Genomic DNA, 21,827 nt, shown 5'->3' on the forward strand with positions numbered 1-21,827 from the left:
TCAGCAAATCAAAAAGATGAAAAAAAAAATTCATTTTGGGTCGCACAGAAAGTTTCATTCAGCCTGAAACCAAATGTTTTCTTTTGATTTTAAGCTTCCTTTTTAAAATTTATTTTGTACTGTTTTAAAGTAAACTGAAGGAAATTTCAAAACAGAAAGTCCTGTCAAATTAAAAAAATATTACAATGGATAGATTTGTGGAGGAATTTATCGGGTTTTTTTTCATCTGAAACAGTTTGGTGAATTCAACATGAATTTGCAAAAAGTTTTGTTAACCCAAATCCCCATTTTTCATTGAAAAAAAGTTTCTGCTGAAAAATTTCACTCACCTCTGGTCAGTAGATGGATCTGGCCCTTCTTGTAGTAAAGAGGATACAAAGGTGACAGAAGGAACTTGTTTCTTGCAGACATCTGGCGGGGGGGTGGGGTGGGAGAGGGGAGATTTTACTAGTGTCAAATTCACCAACAAGCTTCAGGTTCTCTGCAGCTGTTATATGAGGGAAGTCTGAGGAGTATGACCAATAACTGTAGAAAACTGTAGACTATCTCAGTTGTATTTTATTCGTATTTTAATTGTCCCTTGTAGCTGGACCTCATGGCAATTAGACACTATGGGGGTGAGTGTGATAGGGAAACCTAAAATAGACAGAGAGTTGTTGCTGTTAGAGGAGCACAGAGAGGCACCAACTGGGATCAGAATCCCATTGTGCTAGGTGCTGTACATACTGTCCCCAAAGTGATTGCAAGCTAAATGCAGAAAGGTCTGGCACAACTTAGAGCAGCCTTGAGCATCTCTTCTGTGCAAGTGATGTTACTCAAGTGCTTGTAGTCAGGGAAATGAAGAATAACTACTCCAGCCACTGGAGCAGAGGACAGGGAAGAGGGGCTCTTTTCCACAGCTTGAATGCAATTATTGTATTATACCCCAGAACACTATGGTTAACACTAGTAGAGACACAAGATCTTTAGGGCAACCCTTACTCACACTGAGTAGCACTTCCTCCTAATGGGCTCCTTGCATGAGCAAGTTTAACCCGCACACTTCCTGGGTGTGGTGTTCTGTCCCATGTAGTGGCACCAAGACCACTTAGAGAGCGAGATTGAGTTTGCTCTACAGTCTTAGCTAAAAGGCAGATGGCTTTTAGCTCACGCAGTAGTGGCATATGCATTTAGCTCCAGAGGTCCCAGGTTTGATCCTGCCTGCCAACAGCTGGGGTCTGTTGACATTACACAAGCCAGACTTCAGGGAGGGGCGCATAATCCGCCCTTTGCTGACCACACATGGTTTGGTGTTACAGATCACTCAGAAGATAGCACAATAGCATGGAATAGAGATGCTCTTATAGACCTATGAACAGATACAGTTCATCCCGGCACTCCAATGAAGTCTCCCTTTCTGAACTGCAGGTGGAGTCAGCATTCTTAGCTCTTCATCATGCAGGACTCAGGGGCATTAGAAGAAGAGTGTGTGTGTGTGTGTGTGTGTGTACACACTCCTTTTGTTCATCCAGTGGCATCTCTTTGTTGGAAAAGGGCTGAGGGGAAGGATTTTGCCTAGCCTGAGATGTTTGCACTTTTTCCAGCTCAAGGGGAGAGACCTGACTTTATAGAACCTGCATTGTACACACTGTGTGTATTGATTGGACATGCACAGCGCATACAATGTGGATACTGTAGAAGTCAATTACAGCATCGCCACCCTGGGGGACTCTACCTGTGGCTTCACATGCAGGACTGGGGTGTGGATGGATGGGTGCACGAGTGCATGAGGGAGACCAAATTGCTTTTGTGAGGCTTGCCCTTTCTTGGCTGGTTCGCCAAATGCAAGAACAGTTCATCCGTTGTGACTTTCACTGCCAGTGCCACCTGCAGGCTGACACATATGGCCAAATTCTTGAGAGTGTCTTCTAATTCTGGGTCCTGACATTGTGCCTGGTTTTTAGAGTAGGCTGAGCACCCACCGCTCCCATTGATGTTCCTGGGAGCTGTGGGAGCTTGGCACCACTTAAAATCAGTCCTAAGGGATCTCAAATTGGGCATCTACATGATGACCATAATAACTACTGGTGGGAGAGGCCAATAGAGACCCAGCAGAAAGTGGAGTTAAAGAGATACTGTAGGGAACCCAAGGATCAAGGTTCTTATGCTTTATAGCATAGGTTTCTTTTTTTTTTTAAATAATTTGAACAAATAGCTGTGGCCTTTGGAAAGAACCTGCAAGGCCAAATTCTGTCCCTGTTACACCAATGTAAAATAGAGATGGTCAAAAAAAGGGGGGGGGGGATTATCCAAAATTTTGTCAAAGTAATTTTCATTTTACACATTTGAAAAGGGAACTAATTTCAAAATGTGTCCGATTTTGTATCAACATTTTTCTGTTTTGAACATGTTTGTTTTCAAACTTATTTGCTTTTTACATTTTTCACTTTCTCTTCCCCCAATCCCACAATTTTCTCTTTTTTTCCCCCTTTCCCTCTCCCTCCCCTTTTCCTTTTTCCATTTTGCCATTCAGAAAAAATGAGGAAGAAGGGGAGAAAATGAAAAGTAATTAAAAACCCTAGTTTTTTTGTTTTCTAGGCTTTTTTTCTGAAAAATTGAAAATTTAAAGATAGATAGATAGATAGGGGGGGTGTATGGGGATAGATAGATAGAGGGGGTGTATGGGGATAGACAGATAGATAGATAGAGGGGGTGTATGGAGGTAGATAGAGAGAGAAAGAGAGAGAGGGGGAGTGTATGGGGGTAGATAGATGAAAATTGCTGATATTGAGAAAAGATCATCTTTTTTGTTTAAAAATATTGTGTTTGAAAAATGTCAAACAGCTCTCTGCACACCCAAATGCTGCCTCCCATGTCTGCATTGCTAGGACTAGCCGTGTAGTGTCCTGCTGCCTCCCCACTGCCGGAACCTTTCCCCGCTGCCTCCCCATTTCCAGAGCCTTTCCCCACTGCCTATAGTGGCACACCCCAGTGCGTGTGGACACAGCCTGCCTTTCCCTGTGGCGTGTAGCTACATGGACCCTGCATGCTGCCGCTAGCACAGGCAAATGTAGACAAGATCATAGGCCGATCAGAGCACACTAACAGACCAGGGTGTCCACACTGGCACCGCAGCGCTCCAGCGGGGGCGCACAAAACGTTATTCCACTCGCCGAGGTGCAGTACCAGGAGTGGACCAGCCACGAAGTCAGAGCGCTCTACGTGCCTTGCCAGTGTGGACGGGGAGTGAGCTAGTGCGCCCGAGGCTCCTTTAATGCGCTGTAACTCGCAAGTGTAGCCAAGCCCTTAGTTTCTGCCCCACACTCCATTCAGGAAAGTCCTTAGCACCTAGCACTTAGCACCAACTTAAGCACATGTTTAACGTCCCATGGACTTCAATGGAGCTGAAATGGGCTTAAACACATACAGAAGGACTTTCCTGAATTGTGCCCCACAGAGCATAGAATCTACACAGAGTTTATATTATTAATAACCATCCTCTTTGTTTTCTGAAAGGGGCTATTTTACTACTATTTGTGGAAGCTCTTGTAGGCCCAATCCTGAGTTTTCAGGGAAGTCCATGGGGGATTTGGATGCATAAAGAAATTAGAATTGGACTCAAAAAAAGAATATATTCTATTCAATATTGTCTTAGCTCTTACACGGTACAATGCCAGGTGTAAACCCAATGAAATAAGCGTGGTTACACCAGAGATGAATTTGGCTTTAAACATATTTTCCCAGGGTTATCTTAGCTTTCATTAATTCATGAGGCAGATGGAAGAAGCTTCTTCTCCATCCCAGTTGAGAAATAAGCTCTTTCTTTGATCAAACTGGTGATCAAATTGCGATGGGTAAAATGTATCAAATGCATCAAATTAGAGGAAGGAACCCTGGCGATCTGAATGACTTGCCCAGCAAAACTCCCAGCCCCCTAATTTCCATAATTAATACTTATCTCCAGAACTGGTCAAAGTTGGGAATTTCTGTCCCATAGGAAATGCTGAGATTTTTGTCCTGAATCGGGACAAAAAGTCAAAACCTCAGCACTTTTGCAAAATTATATATTCCAAAAATATATTGTTTTGACTTTATCATTTTGATTATGTATTATATTAACATAAAAGTCAAAACTCTAATGTGGAAAGAAGTTTTGATCACTTCAACATGTTCCTGTAATATGTTTCGTTTTTTGTCGAATCAGCATGTTCCAACTTGAAACGGTTCTACTGGAAAGTTTTCAGCTAGCTCTACTTATCTCCTGGGTTTGGAGATCAGCCTGGAACTATCACAAAGATGCTCTCTCCCATAGGATTTCTGCTGAATCCAGTTTCAACTGGAAGCAGTGAGAGGGCTATGTGAACTATATAGCCACACAGAGCCTCGTGCCTCCAGATGACCTGTAACCCAAAACGGCAGCACAAGTACTCTCCCCAACTCCAGGCTGCAATCCTATCTGACTCTGGGTGCCACAGAGCTATAAACAAAAATGAATATCCAAACTGATCTGCCCTGCTTGGAAACCTACTGGCTTCCCAAACTTTTGAGAAGGTCTCCAGAGCCTCAGAAGCAGTGGAAGGTAGAGAGGTTGTCACTGTCTGAGAGTATTGCCAGCAGCCTTCTTGGGTATGTGTGTGATGGATATGTAAAGGTTAGGATGCTTTCTATCCTGAGAGGTAGTGTGGTACAGTGGGCTGAAAATCAGGAGTTCTGGTCCCATCACTGTCCTGCTGCGTGACCCTTGGCAAGTCACTCGTCTCCTGCCAATTCTCCTTCTTGCCAAGTTAGACTGTGAGTTCTCTGGGGCAGGGGTTGTCTCTTCTTATAGGTATGTTCAGCGCCCAACACAATGAAATCGCAATCTCAGTTAAGGCCTCTAGTAAGATCATTGCTACTGTAATACAAATAATAATCGTCCTGAGTCATTTGTGTCTCTTGATCCAAACTTCCCCAGAACTCCGTGGTATTCGTATTTGGTGTCCTGGATAGGACCAAGACTTGGAATATGGGTCTATGTCTGTTTCCAGATCTGTGGTTCCCTGAAGTTGGAGGTGAAACCAGGAGTGAGCCGTTAAGCTCCAAACTATACCTGAACCATGGGGGAGTCCTCTAAATAAAGTCCCTCACGCCAGCTCTAGCTCTCTGCAGTTGGCTTACAATAGACTGAGTTTGCTATACATTGTATGTACTGATGAGTACTTTCTTGTTTTCAGGACTCCCTGCTGTAATTGTCACAGTGTGGGCCAGCGTGAGGGCCAATCTAGCGGACACAGAGTAAGTCTTGGTTGGATTCTGTGTTGTTTTTTTCCTGTTCTTATGTTATGTCTTTGCCGCATTTTTGGAACTGAGAGGTTTGTGGATAAATTATGGACCCTGGGGGAGAGTGGGGGACTAGATAAGGCTGCAGATCTGAAGCAATCTTAAAATGAAGGCAGGAAATGCATCAAGCAGGGGATAAAATTCTGTAGTTCTGTTGTAACTCTCCTGGCTTGTCTTTAGTTTTAAATAATTTAACCAATTTGTGGTCACCTACAACTTCATAGCTGGCACATTGGGACTGCTTGGAAGTCTGCGTCAAGCTCAGGGATAGAACTGTGATTCTTGTGTAACCCACACACCTCCTGGATGTGGTGATCTGTCCCTTCTAGTGGCACAAAGACCACTTAGAAATTAATATGTTTGCTACAACCTTAGCTAATTGCCATGTGGCTTGAAGCTCATGCGTTTAGCTCCCGAGGTCTCAAGTTCAATCCCCCAATGACGACCAGGGTCTGTTGATATTGCACTCCACAAGCATAGACCTCTAACACTTGAGCTAACACTTGTACATTTGCTTGTACATTACAGGGCTTATGACACACATCTCAGTACTTCCAATCCCATCCAGCAGAGGTCAGTACTGCACTGCACTCGCTTCTCAACTCCTTTTCCCATATACATAGGGTTGGAGGCACCCGTGGTTCTTCACCACTCATTCCGGTTCATGGCGTGGGTTGTAGGTCTTGGAGTTACAGTCTTTTCATCTTTAAACTTCTCTTGACAGTCTTTCAATCGTAACATCCATCTTCCGTGTCCTTTCTGACTATCCCATTCCTCCCATGCTTTCTTTGCTAGTTGTTTGCCTCCCATTCTTATCAGATATCCAAACCCCGTCAAATGTGTGCTCTCCAGCCTGTCTATCATTGAGAGTCCCAAGTACTTTCTCCCTAATTTCTTCCATGAGTACTTGCTACCCTCCGCTTGCTTGCTGCTCTCTTCAGCATATTACTTTCTACTACCTGTATCATCCTTTCTTCCAGCTTCATAAGACCCACAGTTTCCAAACCATAGGAGACAAACACAGGCAGCACGCGCATTTCCTTTCAGTTTGTTACTTAATTGCCAGTCCCACAATACTTCTGCCATCTTTCTCAGTGCCGCCCATGCACATTGAGTTCTTCTGTTTAGTTCCCCAGCAGTAGTATGTGTATTTATCAAGCACACAGCTTCTCTCCAGAAACTTTAATCAACAGCTCTACTCCCACTTTCCCTACTTGCATAACTTCTGTTCTCTATGTTAAGTCATAGAATATCAGGGTTGGAAGGGACCTCAGGAGGTCATGTAGTCCAACCCCCTGCTCAAAGCAGGACCAATCCCCCATTTTTTGCCCCAGATCCCTAAATGGCCACCTCAAGGATTGAACTCACAACCCTGGGTTTAGCAGGCCAATGCTCAAACCACTGAGCTATTATGTTTACCTTCAAACCATGGTCTTCAACCACAAATTTGGGTGAGTGGGGCTTCAGCTCACTCTAATACCGTATTTACCACTTCCTCTTTGCTGTCAGCCAAAAGGGCGAGGTCATCAGCACACATTAGTTTTCTCTGTGTCTCCACAGGCTTCATTCTCTGACTAATTAATTCCATAATTAGGATGAAGAGAAGTGGATTCCGCACACTACCTTGTCTCAATCCCTGGTCACCTCAAAAATCTCTGAAATTCCATGTTTTTTACCCCCTTAGCTCTTGACCCTCAGTACAGTTCCTCTATCATCTCCACTTTTCGAAGTTCCCCTCCCACCCATCTCAATACTCCGAATACCAACCCCTGAAGAAGCGAGTCATAAGAGCTGCCATATCAGGTCAAACCATGGTCCACCTTGCCCAATATCCTGTCTCCAACAGTGGCCCATATCAGAGCTTCAGGGGGAGTGTACAGAACAGAGCAATTATAGAGTGATCCACCCCATCTTCACCTCCAAGCTTCTGGTAATCAGAGGTTTAGGGTCACCCCAAGCATGGGGTTGTTTCCCTGACCATCTTGACTAATAGTCATTGATGGACCTATCCTCCATGAACTTATCCAGTTCTTTTTTGAACCCCAGTTATACACTTTTGGCCCTCACAACATCCCATGGCAATGAGTTCCACAGATTAGTTGTGCAGAGTGTGAAAAAGTACTTCCTCTTGTTTGCTGGATGCTTTCTCAAGCTCAATAAATGCTACATAGCAGCTATGCCCTCCATTTACCATGCTATCAAACTTATGTCTCAATGCAAATACTACGTCTATAGTACTGCTTCTCTTCCCAAAGCCATGTTGCGCCTCTCCTATGTTTTCCTCAACCTTGCACCTCCACCTGGCCTCCCAAAACTCTCTCAAGGACTTTAAGAGGCTGTCTTCACAGGGTGATGCCCCTGATAGGTGTTTGGATCATTTGTATCACCCTTACCCCTCCGAAGTGGCACAGTCAATCTTGTTATCCACTCATCGGATATCCTAGGTTGATCTCAGCAAACATGTAGTAACCTGTGAAGCCACTTGATTCTGATATCTCCAGCTGCATTGAACATATCAGCACTTATTTCATCTTCACCAGTTGCTTTACCATTCTTCATCGTATTTAGTACTTTTTCTCCTTCCTCCACAGCAATGGTGGGCAACCTGTCAACTGCAGCTCCCATTGCCTGGAACGGTGAACCGCAGCCACTGGGAGCTGCGGGCAGTCGTGCAAATGTAAACAAACTGTCTGGCGGCCTGCCAGCAGATTACCCTGACGGGTCGCGTGTGGGCCACAGGTTGCCCACCACTGCTCTACAGACATTGAAACCTTTTGAGATCAGTACTGCACACAGAGTAATAGAAATGCAGTGTTGAAAAGGACCTTCAGAGGTCATTTGACCCATCGCCCCATGCTGAAGGTTATGCATACCTAGATTATCCTGGAGAGGTGTTGGTCTAACACACTAGCCAGTTGAACCAGCACAAGGCAGCTACTCTACACTCAGCCCCCACACCCCCAAACCCACTGCTGATTTCAGCACAAGCTGAACATACTTAGCGCTGACTTCTGAAATTTGCCACCTTTTCAGTCAGAGGCTCTCCGGGCACCAGGTGGGGGATGGCTATAGCCCCAGATGCAGTAGCTGTGCAGCATAGTTTACATGCACAATATACATCCATAGCTGAAACCCTGCTACCAGTATATTCCTATCCGACAAGCACAGCGTAACCTAACCGCACTCCCTAGTGCCTGTGACTTAGATCACCACTCAGCTCATTAGAGGACAACATATCCCTCGTCACCTTGATGCGGGGCATTTGCGAACACACATCTGTGTAAAAACCTTCCATTCTTGTCGGAGCTTTTGCCACCCCTTTTATTTGCTCTCCTCAAACATCCACACGGAGTAGACGCTGGCCCCGGACGTGAAAACCGCTGCTATGGTGTGGTGCCAACAGAGGGCTACAGACCCTTTCGTTTCTTGATTGCTGGAGCACATCCAGTCCACAGCAGTGGGTGAAGCCATGATTACCATCGGACGGTCTCACTCAGTGGCCTATATCAAATATCTTTGGAGGCCTCTGTCCAGTTCCCAGAGGAGGGGACCACATCAGAAAACCCACCACCTCAATCAGTGCCCCCTCCCGCTATTGGCAGCCAAAGCAGAGAGGCCAAGGATTGGCTAAGCAAGGAGAATGAACCTGCAGCAGGGTAGGCTTGAGGCTTGTTGGCAGAACAGAAGGAGGGGATACACGCACCTGTTCTCAACAGAGCACTTCATCCTGCAGGGCAGCGAGGGCAGAAACTTCTACCACCGCCTCGTCTACACACAAAGCATTAACTGTAGGTCTGATTTTTAAAGCCAACTGAGTTAAAGCCCTCTGTGGACACTCTTAACTTTAATTTAGACCTTTGTAATTAACAACTAGTGTGGGTAAATTTGCAAGCACAAGATGGAACCGGTTTTAAACCAGTTTAAGTATGTCCACACAGGGCTTTGTACTGGTTTAAAATTCCACCTTTAGTTAGATCTGTGCAGCTTCTGTGTGTAGGCCCAGGCCTAAGGAAATGAATCCCAATGTGGCTTGCTGAACCCTGGCCATTACAGACTGGGGTGGAGAATTCCAGTTCAAAGAGGATCGGACACCAGCGTTGATGATGCAAAAAGAGCAAGTCCCTGAAATCTGCCGAGAGTAATGCCCAACTGCCACAGATTTCAGTGCATCTTAAGCATTAAATACCTTTGAGGATCTGGGCCTAAGATTTTAAATGCATTTAAAATTGGCTTTTAAAAGCAGACGGTAGGGATAAAAGGAGGCTGGTTTTGATGCCAATGGGAGGGGGAAGGGATGGCTTGGGTTGGTTCCCCACACGCATAGGGCATTGATGGGTTCCTGTTTTCAGCACTGAGTTGCAAACAGGAAAGTGAGGCTATTTGCCTGGGCAGATGAGGATTTACTGATGTGGTGCCACTCTCTTCCTAGGTGTTGGGACTTGAGTGCCAGCAATTTACAATGGATTTTTCAGGTGCCCCTCCTGGTAGCTATTGTGGTGAGTACTGGATTTTGACTTGGGATGGCGAGGGGGACGGGAGCCCAAACTAGGTGGCTGGAAGAAAGAAGCTCAGCCTGTGATCCCAAACTTTTTAATAAAATAAACATATAGGTCAGGATTTGCAAAAGTGACTAGTGATTTTGGGGAGGGGGCTCAACTCTGTGGGGTTGACTTCACAAGTCATAAAGGGGCCTGATTTTCAGACAGTGCTGAGCACCTGTCCTCTAAGAATCAAGGTGTTTCCAGCCCACATGGTACCGGAAAGCCCAGGAGAGGAAGAGGATGATCTTGCCAAGCTTCTGCACCAAAGAAGATCCAGTTAAACCTTCCAATGTAGGATCCTCAGGCAAACTGAACCTTTGCATTTTGACTGCCATTAGTGCTTATTCTGGATTTACTCCCTGACCCAGCTTGTTAAAGGAGGGGAATAGTAAGTCTCAGAACAATCACTGCTGGTCGGTTCCACGTGTCATTAACCAAGCATCAGTAGGGCAGCAGCTCAGCCTCCCCCACAGAGGACAGCAGATGCAGTTATAGAATGGAAAACATCAAGGTCTAGGAATGACCCAGACCTCTTATGAGGCAGGTATGGTCAGCATTATACAGATGGGATTACTCACCCGAAGGAAGTAATGTTGGTTCTTTTTGTGTTTGCAAGATTAGGGTTTTAGTTATCCTGGGAAATCTGTTTCAATTTGTATTGTATAAATTATCTCATCTTTCTTTCCCCAACTTTTCCCCTCCACCCTGTCTTCTGACAGATAGTTGATAAAGAGAGAGATTTTCTCTACCAACACATTTTAGTTCTCCTCTGTGCATGCATACAATTCTCTATGCATATTGCATTAAACAGTCTTTCCACTGACTTCAGAGAGCTTTGAATCAGGCCGAATGCCTTGATTCTTCTGACTTACAGATCACGTGACAGAGCAGTGTGGGTGAGAGGAGACTCAGGCCTTCTGCATATGGAACCTTCTGAAGTAAATGTAATTAGCAGAGCTAATCCAGGAAATTATTTTTTATTTTCTTTCCTTGTTAAAATTTTGTATTGACAGAAATTCTCCAACTGGCTCTGGTGGTTCCTTCTGTGCATTGGAAGGAGCAAAGTGCGAAGACCACACAATAATCATTTGAAATAAAACTGTAGGATGGAAGACACACTTCAGATCATTCAAGTAGTTGATTGCCAGCAACCCCATTGCATTTAATTTAAAGCCCAATTAGTAGACGAGAAAGGGCTGAATAGATGTTTCTCCTTGTAAAGAGAATGCTTCTTCATGAGGTTCTATAGAACTATTTACAAATGCAACTATTTATTGCGCAAACATATTCTGTGGGTTGTTTCCATTTAGTCTCTGTGGGTTCCTATTGCACACTTGGCTGCTTTTTCAGTCCCCACACTGGCTTGTCATCTGTTTCTGGACAAAGTTTTGCATTTTCTGAATGAGCTCTCAGACAGTTCTGGTTCTAAGGGGCTTAAAGTCTCTCCACTGCACTGGTAACTTAGAAGTCATTCAGTTGTTTGCATTTCCTTCAAAGCTTTGCTGGTGTTTCAGGAAAAACAAGAGGAATTACCTTTCTTGTTTCCTTCATATTGGGATCACGGGTTCTATGGCAATACAGTATCAATCAGGAAATACAAAGTTTGGTGAAGGACTGCAAAGAAACAAACACAAGTCATAGACGGTCCAATGGCTTGGCCATTGTTAGCTGGAGAGAAAGGCAAAGGCTTGTGGCAAAGCCGCTGAGCTGGGAGTCAAGATTTCTGAGTGAAATTCCTGCCTCTGCCCAGACTTTCTGTATGACCTTGGGTCCGTCACTTAAGAGTGAAATCCTGGCTCCGTTGAAGTCAATGGCAAAACTCTCATTGATTTCTACGGGGCCAAGATTTGCCAGTTACCTCTCTGTGCCTTGTGTATCCATCTATAAAATGGCAGTAATAAGACTCCCGATCCTCCCTCTGTAGTCTGTCTTATCTATTTAGATTGCACATTCTTCAGGGCAGAGACTGCCTCTTATTCTGTGCCTTTGCACAGCCCCTAGCACAAGGGGGCCCTGATCTCTGCTGAGGCCCCTATGCCCAAGTAATAAACTCTGCAGAAAAATGGTTTCAGAATAGCAGCCGTCTTAGTCTGTATTCGCAAAAAGAAAAGGAGGACTTGTGGCACCTTAGAGACTAACAAATTTATTTGAGCATAAGCTCACGAAAGCTTATGCTCAAATAAATTTGTTAGTCTCTAAGGTGCCACAAGTCCTCCTTTTCTTTCTGCAGAAAAATGTAGACCAGTTTCACACAGAGCCCTAGCCCATGGAGATACTTTACCCCTTTCCCTATTGCTTTTCCTTCGCACCACATTTCTTATGATCTATCTTTGAACTTGCTTTAAAGGCTGTTGAAAGATGCTGGGTTGACAGCCACAGAGACTAAAACCCCTATGCACAGAGTAGGTCCAGCAAGGGCAGAGGCTGTGCAAGCTGCTCCCATTCTACCTTGTCCTGCCAGCAGGCCTCAATCCTGATATAGAGGCACCTGACTGGTGTGTGGGGAGGGAAAGAGTCATTCAGACTTCAGGATGAATTTCAGTCACTTGTTTGGAAGGCTCTGTTCTCTCAGCCATTTTGAGTCACTCAGATGCTCAGTGATGAGCTGGGCCCTACCAAATTCCCAGTCACGAAAAACATGTCATGGACTGTGAAATCTGGTCTCCCACCATGAAATCTGTTTTTTTGTGAGTTTTTACCCTATACTATACAGATTTCATGAGGAAGACCAGCATTCTCAAATTGGGGGTCCTGACCTAAAAGGGAGTTGCAGGGGAGTCACAAGGTTATTTTAGGGTGGTCACAGTATTGCCACTCTTACTTCTGTGCTGCCTTCAGAGCTGGATGGCTGGAGAGCGGGCGATGTTGGCTGGACACCCAACTCTGAAGGCAGCACCCTGCCAGCAGCAGCGCAGAAGTAAGGGTGGCAATAGCAGACCAGGCCATCCTTACTTCTGCATTGCTGCTGGCAGTGGCTCTGTCTTCAGAGCTGGGCTCCCGGCCAGCAGCTGCTGCTCTTCAGCTGCCCAGCTCTGAAGGCAGCGCCAGTAGCCTCGCAGAAGTAAGGATAGCAGTGCCACAACCCCCCCCCCCCACACACACACTCACACACAACTCCTTTTTGGGTCAGGACCCCTACAATTACAACACCGTGAAATTTCAGATTTAAATAGCTGAAATCACGAAATTTACGATTTTTCAAATTCTATGACCGTGAATTGACCAAAAGGGACTGTGAATTTGGTAGGGCCCTAGTGATGAGCATGGTGAAAAGACAAAATTCACCCCAGTGACCCATCAAATCTCACTGATGTAGGGGTGGCCAGAAAACAAAAATTCCACTTTGTGAACAATTTCCAGTTTTGAAATCTGTTGTTGTTTTGCATTGGGGTGAAGAAGAGAACTTCCTAAACATGGGTCTTCCATACCCCAGGCAAATGCCCTACCCCGCTGGGCTCTGGTGTCAGGCTTTCTTTTGATCTCTCCTATTGAAGCTGTTCTATTGTATGTAAATAACTACATGTTCATTGGGACAAAGAAAGTAATCGACTCTATAGCCTCGTGGTTAGGACATTGGAGTGGGATGAGGAAGACCAGGTTTTCCCTCCATGCTCATCCCACTGTGGAGTAGGAGCTTGAACCTGGGTCTTGCATCTCCCAGGTGAGGGGCTAGCTATTGGCTATTCTGGGGTATGGTTTTGGTTCTGTCCCTAGTTTTGATCAAAAGTTCCATCCTGCAGCTGGGAAAACTTCTTTGAAACTGATACATTTCCAGGAAAAGTTTTGGTTTGGACGAATCAACAGTTTCCGTTGAAAAATTCTTTCTAGTCACGTGGTTTTTAAATAGAGCCGTGGCCATTGCGTGGGCTCCTTGCTCAGGAGTGAATTTCACCTTAACTGCCTAGATAGATTTTTGTCACATGTGCCTGTTACCACCATGAGACAATAACAAGGCTAGATGTGATGAGGTCTGCTAGGGACCAGAAAAAAGGGGTGGCCCTTCCTTATCTCCATGGCACAAGATCAAGCAGAGAGCACTCAGCTCAGACACAGTTGGCCTGAGCTTGCTAAATTGCTGAGCTGCTCGCGAAGGAGCTGTGTACCTTCACCTCCTCCAGTAGGAGCTGAGGATGCTCTCTGGAAACATCTGGGAGGACAGGGCCCTGGGGAAAGGCGCCATCTCGATCCGGTAGCGCCCCAGGTTTTGGTTTTGTGATTAAAAAAAAATCTTTCTCTTTTTTCCAGGTAAATTTTATTCTTTTTATCAATATTATCCGAGTCCTAGCAACCAAGCTACGGGAGACAAACGCAGGGAGGTGTGATACGAGACAACAGTACAGGTGAGTCCCCTTTCCCTTCCGGCATGAGACAGCGAGAAGCACGGGATGGGCTTGATAGCCTGGGAGATCAAAGTCTCCTAATCACCTATAGAGCAGGGACAGCGCACATGTAGCCTCAGTCACTGCCCTTCTCCTTCTGCTTTCCACCGAGCCAGCTAGAGTTCCAATGGAGAAGCAGCGCATGGTGTACCAGGGGCATTGCAAGCCTCCTCTCAGTGCTCCTTTAAAGAGGGTAGATCCTAGCCTGGAGGTACCAGCTGATAGGCTGAGGGGAGTTCAGCCTCCAAGGTCAGTTTGGCTCATGGCCTCTCTGCTGGCATGGCCATTAAGGGCTAACGATGATAGTGGTAGTTGTGATATGGACACCTGCACCATCTATTGAGGAGACCACCAACAGCTGTTGGGTAAGAAGAGTGGCTGGCCCAGTGGCTAAGGCTCTGGGCTACTACTCAGGAAACCTCAGTTCTAGGCCTGGCTCTACTGCGTGATGCTGGGGAAGTTCCGTTCTTTGTCTGCCTTGTCTATTTAGAGTTCAGGGACTGTCTCTTATGTTATGTTTGCACAGAGCCAGGCACAATAGGGTCCCAATCTCACCACCGTAGTGCCTCCGTCCTTTACCGTGACCCAAATAATTAATAATAATGATTTTCAATCACTATCGCCCTGGGTTGACTTTGAACCAATGGCATAAAGCAAAAGGCTGTACCGTAAAATCCCATCCTTCCTTTTTATACTTTTTCCCTCCCTTGTTTTCAAAACCTTGACTGGCGATTGCTCAAGTGAAGGAAGATTCCTAACTATTCACAGGAAGTTTGGAGTTTCGTCTTGGGTTTTCTTGTTTGTTTGGGGTTGGGATTTTTTCTGTTCCTTTCCCCTTGACAATGAAGCATATTTGCAACGTAGTCAAAGTTTGACTGTGAAAGTAAATAGCTGAGAGACCTCCACAGCTAGAGAACTCCCAGGGCATTTGTAGGCTCAAGTTCAAATGATTCAGCACACAACATCCAGAGGAGAGAAAGCAAAATAATTCAGGCCATATCACTGAAAAGCAGGGTTCCAAGGTCACCCCTACCGGCTTGCTCCCAGAAGAGTATCCAAAAGTGAGATAATACTTAGTCCTAACGTGAGTGCAGGGGACTGGACTTGATGAGCTCTCGAGGTCCCTCCAGTCCTATGATTCTGTTTCATTGGAAAGTGGGGTTGGAATTTGGCATCAAAATGCAAAGGTTTGTTCTGCTGCCATGTCACAGCCGAGACTTATCTGTTTGTTTATCTCTCACTCGGAGAGGCTTGCTATTAATTATGGCTTGGACGGGCTCAGCTCTTTTTGATTTTTTAATCCCCACAGAGATTGTTGGTCATTGGACAGCAAAAGCACCAGGCCTCCTGGCAATGCTGCCCCCTCGCTAATTGCCTCCATTTGGCAATTGCCGTAACCATTGGCAGTCGTTTCAATCCCTGGATTGGCATCATTTCCAGTCAGTGGGATTCGAGGGATGAACCCAGCCAAATGTTAGGGTCTGGGTTGTATCTAAGGCACATAGGCTCCTGCGGAGGTGGAGTTGTACCTCCATCTAGGCTAAGGGACGTCCAGCGCACATTGCACCCCAGGGAAATACAAGGTGATAGCAGACGAGCTGCCCCATTCCATAGGATGGCATAGCATTCTCTCTCCTGTGCCCCTACCAGGGAGGTCAGCATCCATCCAGCTCTGCTGATCTCCTCCATTCCATCCCCCACCAAGGATGCTAGTGCACCAGGGGATACAAGCATGGCACAGTCTTGGAAGTCTCCCTCCTTGTCCCATCTGAGCATTGGCAGTCTGGCCCTAGATATGGAGTAGCACCATCCTTCCTTTCCAGGGATTTTTACTGCTGGTGGAAGGTTCTGGCTTGACAGGCCTGGAGACTGGATATCCACAATCAGGCACATCATGGGCAGCAGTCTTGCAAGCTTCCCTCCCACTCCCCCCAGCACCATTTCACCACCCCACCTCAATCCAGACCCTAAGGAGGCCCAGAGGATAATTCAGACTCATGACTTTCTCCATGTGTTTCTCTCCTTCTCCTGTTCCTACAGAAAGCTGCTGAAATCTACCCTTGTCCTTATGCCTCTGTTTGGAGTTCACTATATAGTTTTCATGGCTTTGCCATATACAGAGGTGTCAGGGATTCTTTGGCAAGTTCAAATGCACTATGAAATGCTGTTCAACTCTTTCCAGGTAATGTACCCTGTTAAACTTTCTGGGCATTTTAAGAGCAAAGTAGTGGTGTTCGGTGGGATGGAAGATGGACATCAAATGTGTTCTGTTTTGGGGGAAAGGATTTTTAATAGGTGCCAAGTTACACTCCCAAGACTTACTGGCTGCACTTTGGTGCTGGGTCTGGTATGTATTTGCAAACCATGTTAGGGTACTTTGGGACAACGTGTCAGGCAAATAATTTTATCGTTTTATGGTCATTTGTCCACCAAAAGCCCTTGAGATCCAGGTTAGATCCTCATCTGGGATAGGTCAAGAGAGCTGCATGGATTTAAACCAGCTGGCCTCAAAGTAGCTTATCCTAGTCCTACAAACGGATCCACTAACATGAACCGCAGCAGCCCACTGAAGTCGATGATAAGCATGGGCATAATGCAAATCTGAGTGCAGGATTGGGATCTTTTAGCCAAAATGAGTGCAGCCATATGATGAAAATTGTTTTGCATGTACACTGCACTGCCGTCCGTTAAGGACAACCTACTGACCTATGGTTTAAAATCTTAAGTGACTGACTAGCGTGGCTGACATGAAGCTGGGAAGTTAGAACTGGGCTCAGACAAACTCTGCATCCAAAGTGCGGGGAAGTGCAGATTCAGATGAGACCTGAAATGGGAGGACCTGGCCTTTCATTCGTTGCACACCAAGAACTCCCATTTGGGTACAAAGGGAATGCATGACTAGGTCCCAAAACTGGGTTCTCATTTCATCTGATCCTGGATTTCCCACATCCCAAGTGACTGTCCGAACACTGGGCTATGCAGTCAGTCTCTCCCCACCTCCCTCCAAATATTTATTTATACAAAGTGGAACAACTCCAACAAGCAAGTGTGAGAAAGCTCCACTCCAGAGTAGTCCATAGACACAGCGATTAGGCCACTTGCCTGGGACCTAGCAGACTGAGGTGCAAGTCCCTGCTCTGCCTGGTTCAGAGTAAGGATTTGAATGTGGGACTTCTACTTCCCCCATAGGGCCCTAATCACTTGAGCTAGGGGATCTTCTTAGAGCTCTGGATTTTTCTGCAAAAATTTTTTAAAGGTCTAGGATTCATCCTGATGCGAAACAGGAACATTTCTGAAAGCTTGAAAAATTTTCCCAGGGCAGGAAAATGACCTGGGACAGTGGTGAGCAGCTGCTCTTCCAAAGCTTTACAGGACATCTGCAACAGGAAACAAATGTTCATTTTCTGCCATAGCCCAGGACAGAAGTGCCAGCCATCCAGTGCACATTAAATGCAGGTTAGCTGATAGCCTGGAGGACAGTCATTAATTGTCACCTGTTTCTTGTAGGTTGCTAGACAATAGGAGTTTTCCTGGTTTGCACTGGTTTTTAGCTGGGGTAAACTGGTGTTGCTCCATTGCCATCAGTGAAACTATGTGGATTTTGGCCACGGTGTCAGTGAATAGACATTGAGATGCAGCAGGATAAATGTTAATGTGTTGTTTCATTTTCTTTCCAGGGATTCTTGGTTGCCATCATATACTGTTTTTGCAATGGAGAGGTGAGTGTCTTTGGTTCTTAATGATCCTCTTTAATTATAAATAGAGTCCAAATATCTACAGTCAGCTAGTCCTCCTGGGGTTAACTCTACTGAGGTCAATGAAGTTAGGCAAGCAGAGACTTAGACCCTTGGTATAGAAATGTCTCCACTGCTTTGCGTCTTTCATAGTCATTTCCCCCTGGGCAAAATGCTACCAAACGAGAATTCTTTCAAACTGGGTGTAAATCATGACTGTTCTGATCCGGTAACATTTTGCACCCCCTCTGCACCAGGGTAAATGAGAGCACCAGGAACAAGATGGTGGAGAATCAGGCCCATACCATCTGAGGCATTTAGGGTAAGATTATTGGCAGCCCAGATGGAAGAGCCTCCCACAGCACCAATCCCTGTGCTTTGGTGAACTCCAGATCCGCTCGCTTCCTCCCCGCTTTTAGATTCTTGGAGGCAGGGAGGCCAGAGCCCCACTCTTTCAGCACAGGGGGGGGGGCGGTACATTGGGGTGAGCTGCCGGGTCCATCCAAATGACTGGAGCAAAGTAGGCACTCGAAGGCCTAGTGGGGGGGATGGACCTAAGATACGCAACTTCAGCTACGAGAATAGGTTGACTTACCTCACATCCTCACGGCGCGGAGTCGACTGCCACCGCTCCCCCATCGACTCCACTTCCACCTCTCACCGCGGGGGAGTACAGAAGTCGATGGCAGAGCGATCGGGGATCGATCACTAGGTAGTGTAGACGTATCCTCAGAATCATAGAAGTGTAGGACTGAAAGGGACCTTGTGAGAGGGACCTTCTAGTCCCGTTTACTGCATTCAAGGCAGGGCTACATAATAATTAGACCATCCCTAACAGGTGTTTGTCTAACCTGTTCTTAAAAACCCTGCAGTGACGAACATCCCCCAACCTCCCTAGGCAATTTGTTCTAGTGCTTAACCACCCTGACAGTCAGGTAGTTTTTCCTAACATCCAACGAAACCACCCTTGCTGCAGTTTAAGCCCATTGCTTCTTGTCCTTCATGGACAAGGTGAGATTGTTTCAGCCTGGGCCCAGTCTTCCCACGGCTTCTGGGAGAAGCTGTGCTGCCCTCTACACAGGCCTATATAAGTGCCACTATGATCTTGCCCTTGAAATGTAGCCCACTACTTGTTAATGTTGAATTACTTCACCAGCCTCTAATCCTTCTGGTCACTCACACTCTTGTCCTGCATTGTCAGCAATGCCCACTCTGAGGGATTGTTGTTTGTAATTCTTCTTGGAGGGAGCGCTCAGGAGGAGTTGATTCACCAGGCTGCCATTTTACCCTCTGGTAAAATGCATAGGGATTAAGGACAGAATTGATCACTATGATCATCTGCAGCATAACACAGGCCAATGAACCTTACCCGGTGATTCTTACATCAAGCCCAGTAGCTTGTGTTGGAAATAGAGCGTAATCATTTAGAAAGACATCTAGTTTCGATGGAATCCACTCCATCCCTTGGTGAGCTATTCCAACAGTTAATTACTGTCTGTCAAAAATGGGCATATTGTTCCCAGTTGGAACGTTGCTGACTTCACCTTCCAGGCATTAGATCTTGTTTTGCTAGATTAAAGAGCCTTCTGCTACCCGATACCTTCTCCCTGTGTCAGTATTTAACAGACCATGATCAACTTGCTTCTTCACATTCTCTTTAATAAGCTACCTATAGTCTGAGCTCCCGCAATCTCTCATGATAAGGCATATTTTGCAGAGCACTCGTTCTTCTTGTAGATCATCTCTCTAGTTCTCTGTTGACATTGCCACTCTTTGGAGAGGGTATAAAATCCAGGACTTGCCAACTTGTAGCCATTCAAAATCCAAGGCCGTTTGTTTCTGGAGAGTAGAGGTGTTAACCCAGGTGTCTTGGCCATGTTCCAATCTGGATAATGACTTTCTGCCATCCTAAATCTCCATATTAGTCCAGACCAAGTGCTTGATTTAAATGCTACTGCTGCAACGGGACCCGAGGCAAAGAACAAAACTAGTGGCCTAGCTAAGAAAGCCTAATGGAGAAACATTCATCATGGCCTGATAGCAACTGCCATGTGGCATGGTAAAAACATTCACTCAAGATTAAGAGATTCCAAGGTCAGTCGGGACCACTGATTACTGCACTGTGTGTTACCAATGCTGGCTCTAAATTAAGGGCTGGGTGGTGGCTGGTTGGTTGGTTGATTGGCTAGGGTGTTTTTTGGGGGGGATAGGCTTGGATATGGAGAACAAATGATTTGAATGATCCTAATATATCGGAAGTTTACTATACTTTTGGAAAAGAGTTTGCAGTAAGGTAAGGTGGCTTCTTTTGGACCGAGCCTTTCGGCGTTTTAGCCAGCAGGCAGTGGTTTGGTTCCTTACGGCTCAGAGAGGACTCCAAATAGGCAGCTGGGAAGGGAAATCTGGAGGGGAAGGTCATGCATCTTCCACAGCAGTAAGAGATAAAGTGAAGGAGAGAGAGCACCAATCAGTTAGGGACACATAATGGGGCCAGATCCTTAGGTGATGTAAATGAGTGTATGTCCACCAAAGTCAATCCAAAGTCCATTGAAGTCAAGGGAGCTGTGCCACCTAAGAGATGGGAAAGACCTAACAGGCCTTCCAGTCCATCCCAGGCTGCCACTTGGCCCAGTCGAGTGGTAAATGGTGCAAGCAGCAGGACTTCCACCATTTCCCTCAGCAGACCATTCCACAGTCTGATTTATCCTGCCACTAAGGGGTGGTTCATGATATCGCATTACTTCCATCCCATTACTACTAGTCCTCCAGCCATCATCTCTATCTACACTACCTCCTTCTGCAGCCCAGTCACCAGCGTCATCCCTTCATTCCTCACTCATGATCTTCCCTCTCTTTTCTCTCTACCTCTACAGGTTCAAGCCGAAATAAAGAAGTCATGGAGCAGGTGGACTTTAGCCCTTGACTTTAAAAGGAAAGCACGAAGTGGGAGCACGACATATAGTTATGGACCCATGGTCTCCCATACCAGCATAACTAATGTAACCACCAGAGGGGCACTTGCCCTACATCTCAATACAAGACTTGTTCCGGGTGCCCTCAACGGACACCGAAATTTGCCAGGCTATGTCAAAAATGGCTCAATTTCCGAAAACTCCATGCCTTCTTCTGGGCCAGAGCAGTACAACAAAGAAGAGGAGTACCTGAATGGCTCTGGACTTTATGATGGAGACAGACCCATGGTACTTGTTGAAGAAGAAAGAGAGACAGTGATGTAAAGAGACAAGAAGAAGACCTTTCCCAGAGAGCATTTAGAGGGCAAAAGAATGCCAGGCCACAAATCAGATGCCAAGGGTTTTCATACAGTTTCTCTGTTCTGAGGAACAAGAGGTCAAGTTATATGGGAAAAGTGGACCACAGATGTGGCCTTCTATTGATCACACACATTTACGTAGTGGTCTAGTCTCCAAGGTGTGAATGAAGGCAGTCTTCTCCAGACCCGCAGTCCTTGTGACCTGTTGAACAACAGGGATATTCAGAGTTTACAAGGGGATGTACAAATGGTACTCTGTAGTTTCACCTCTCGGAGAGTGTCCACAGCACAAAGATGCAGGGAATTCAACCAAGTGCAATGAGACGGTCTGGTGAGGAAAGTGACATGCCATTTTTTTTCAGTGGTTCAAGCTGCCCTGGGGTGTTGCCATCACTACTTGGTTGGGTTTGGTTTTCTCCTTCATTTTAAAGAAACCTAGCCACCCTCCAATCACCCACACCACACTGGCCGTGTCCCACTGGCCATGTCTGCCAATTCAAGAACATAGCATGGACAGCTCTGGTGTTTGATGGTTTTGCCCCTTCATTATAAAACCCAACCCCCCTGGGGTCATTGTGTGCAAGTTCCCTCCCGGAGCAGTCTT

The 21,827-nt window shown here is 45.9% G+C and overlaps 1 protein-coding gene across 6 annotated transcripts in view; it reads left to right on the forward strand.

Annotated features, from left to right (window-relative positions):
* PTH1R (parathyroid hormone 1 receptor) overlaps positions 1–21,204 on the forward strand; it is a 181,849-nt gene extending 160,645 nt beyond the window's left edge. For all 6 annotated transcript variants that reach the window (XM_043509770.1, XM_043509773.1, XM_043509774.1 and 3 more), the window contains 6 exons: positions 5,193–5,253; positions 9,728–9,794; positions 14,085–14,179; positions 16,259–16,400; positions 17,896–17,937; positions 20,826–21,204. In XM_043509770.1, coding sequence (XP_043365705.1) covers positions 5,193–5,253; positions 9,728–9,794; positions 14,085–14,179; positions 16,259–16,400; positions 17,896–17,937; positions 20,826–21,188 — 770 coding nt within the window. In that variant the 3' untranslated portion in view covers positions 21,189–21,204. The remainder of the gene's footprint in view (positions 1–5,192; positions 5,254–9,727; positions 9,795–14,084; positions 14,180–16,258; positions 16,401–17,895; positions 17,938–20,825) is intronic.
* Positions 21,205–21,827: the final 623 nt, after the last annotated feature.

This window comes from Dermochelys coriacea, chromosome 2, assembly GCF_009764565.3.
Source record: "Dermochelys coriacea isolate rDerCor1 chromosome 2, rDerCor1.pri.v4, whole genome shotgun sequence".
Lineage (NCBI taxonomy): Eukaryota > Metazoa > Chordata > Testudines > Dermochelyidae > Dermochelys > Dermochelys coriacea.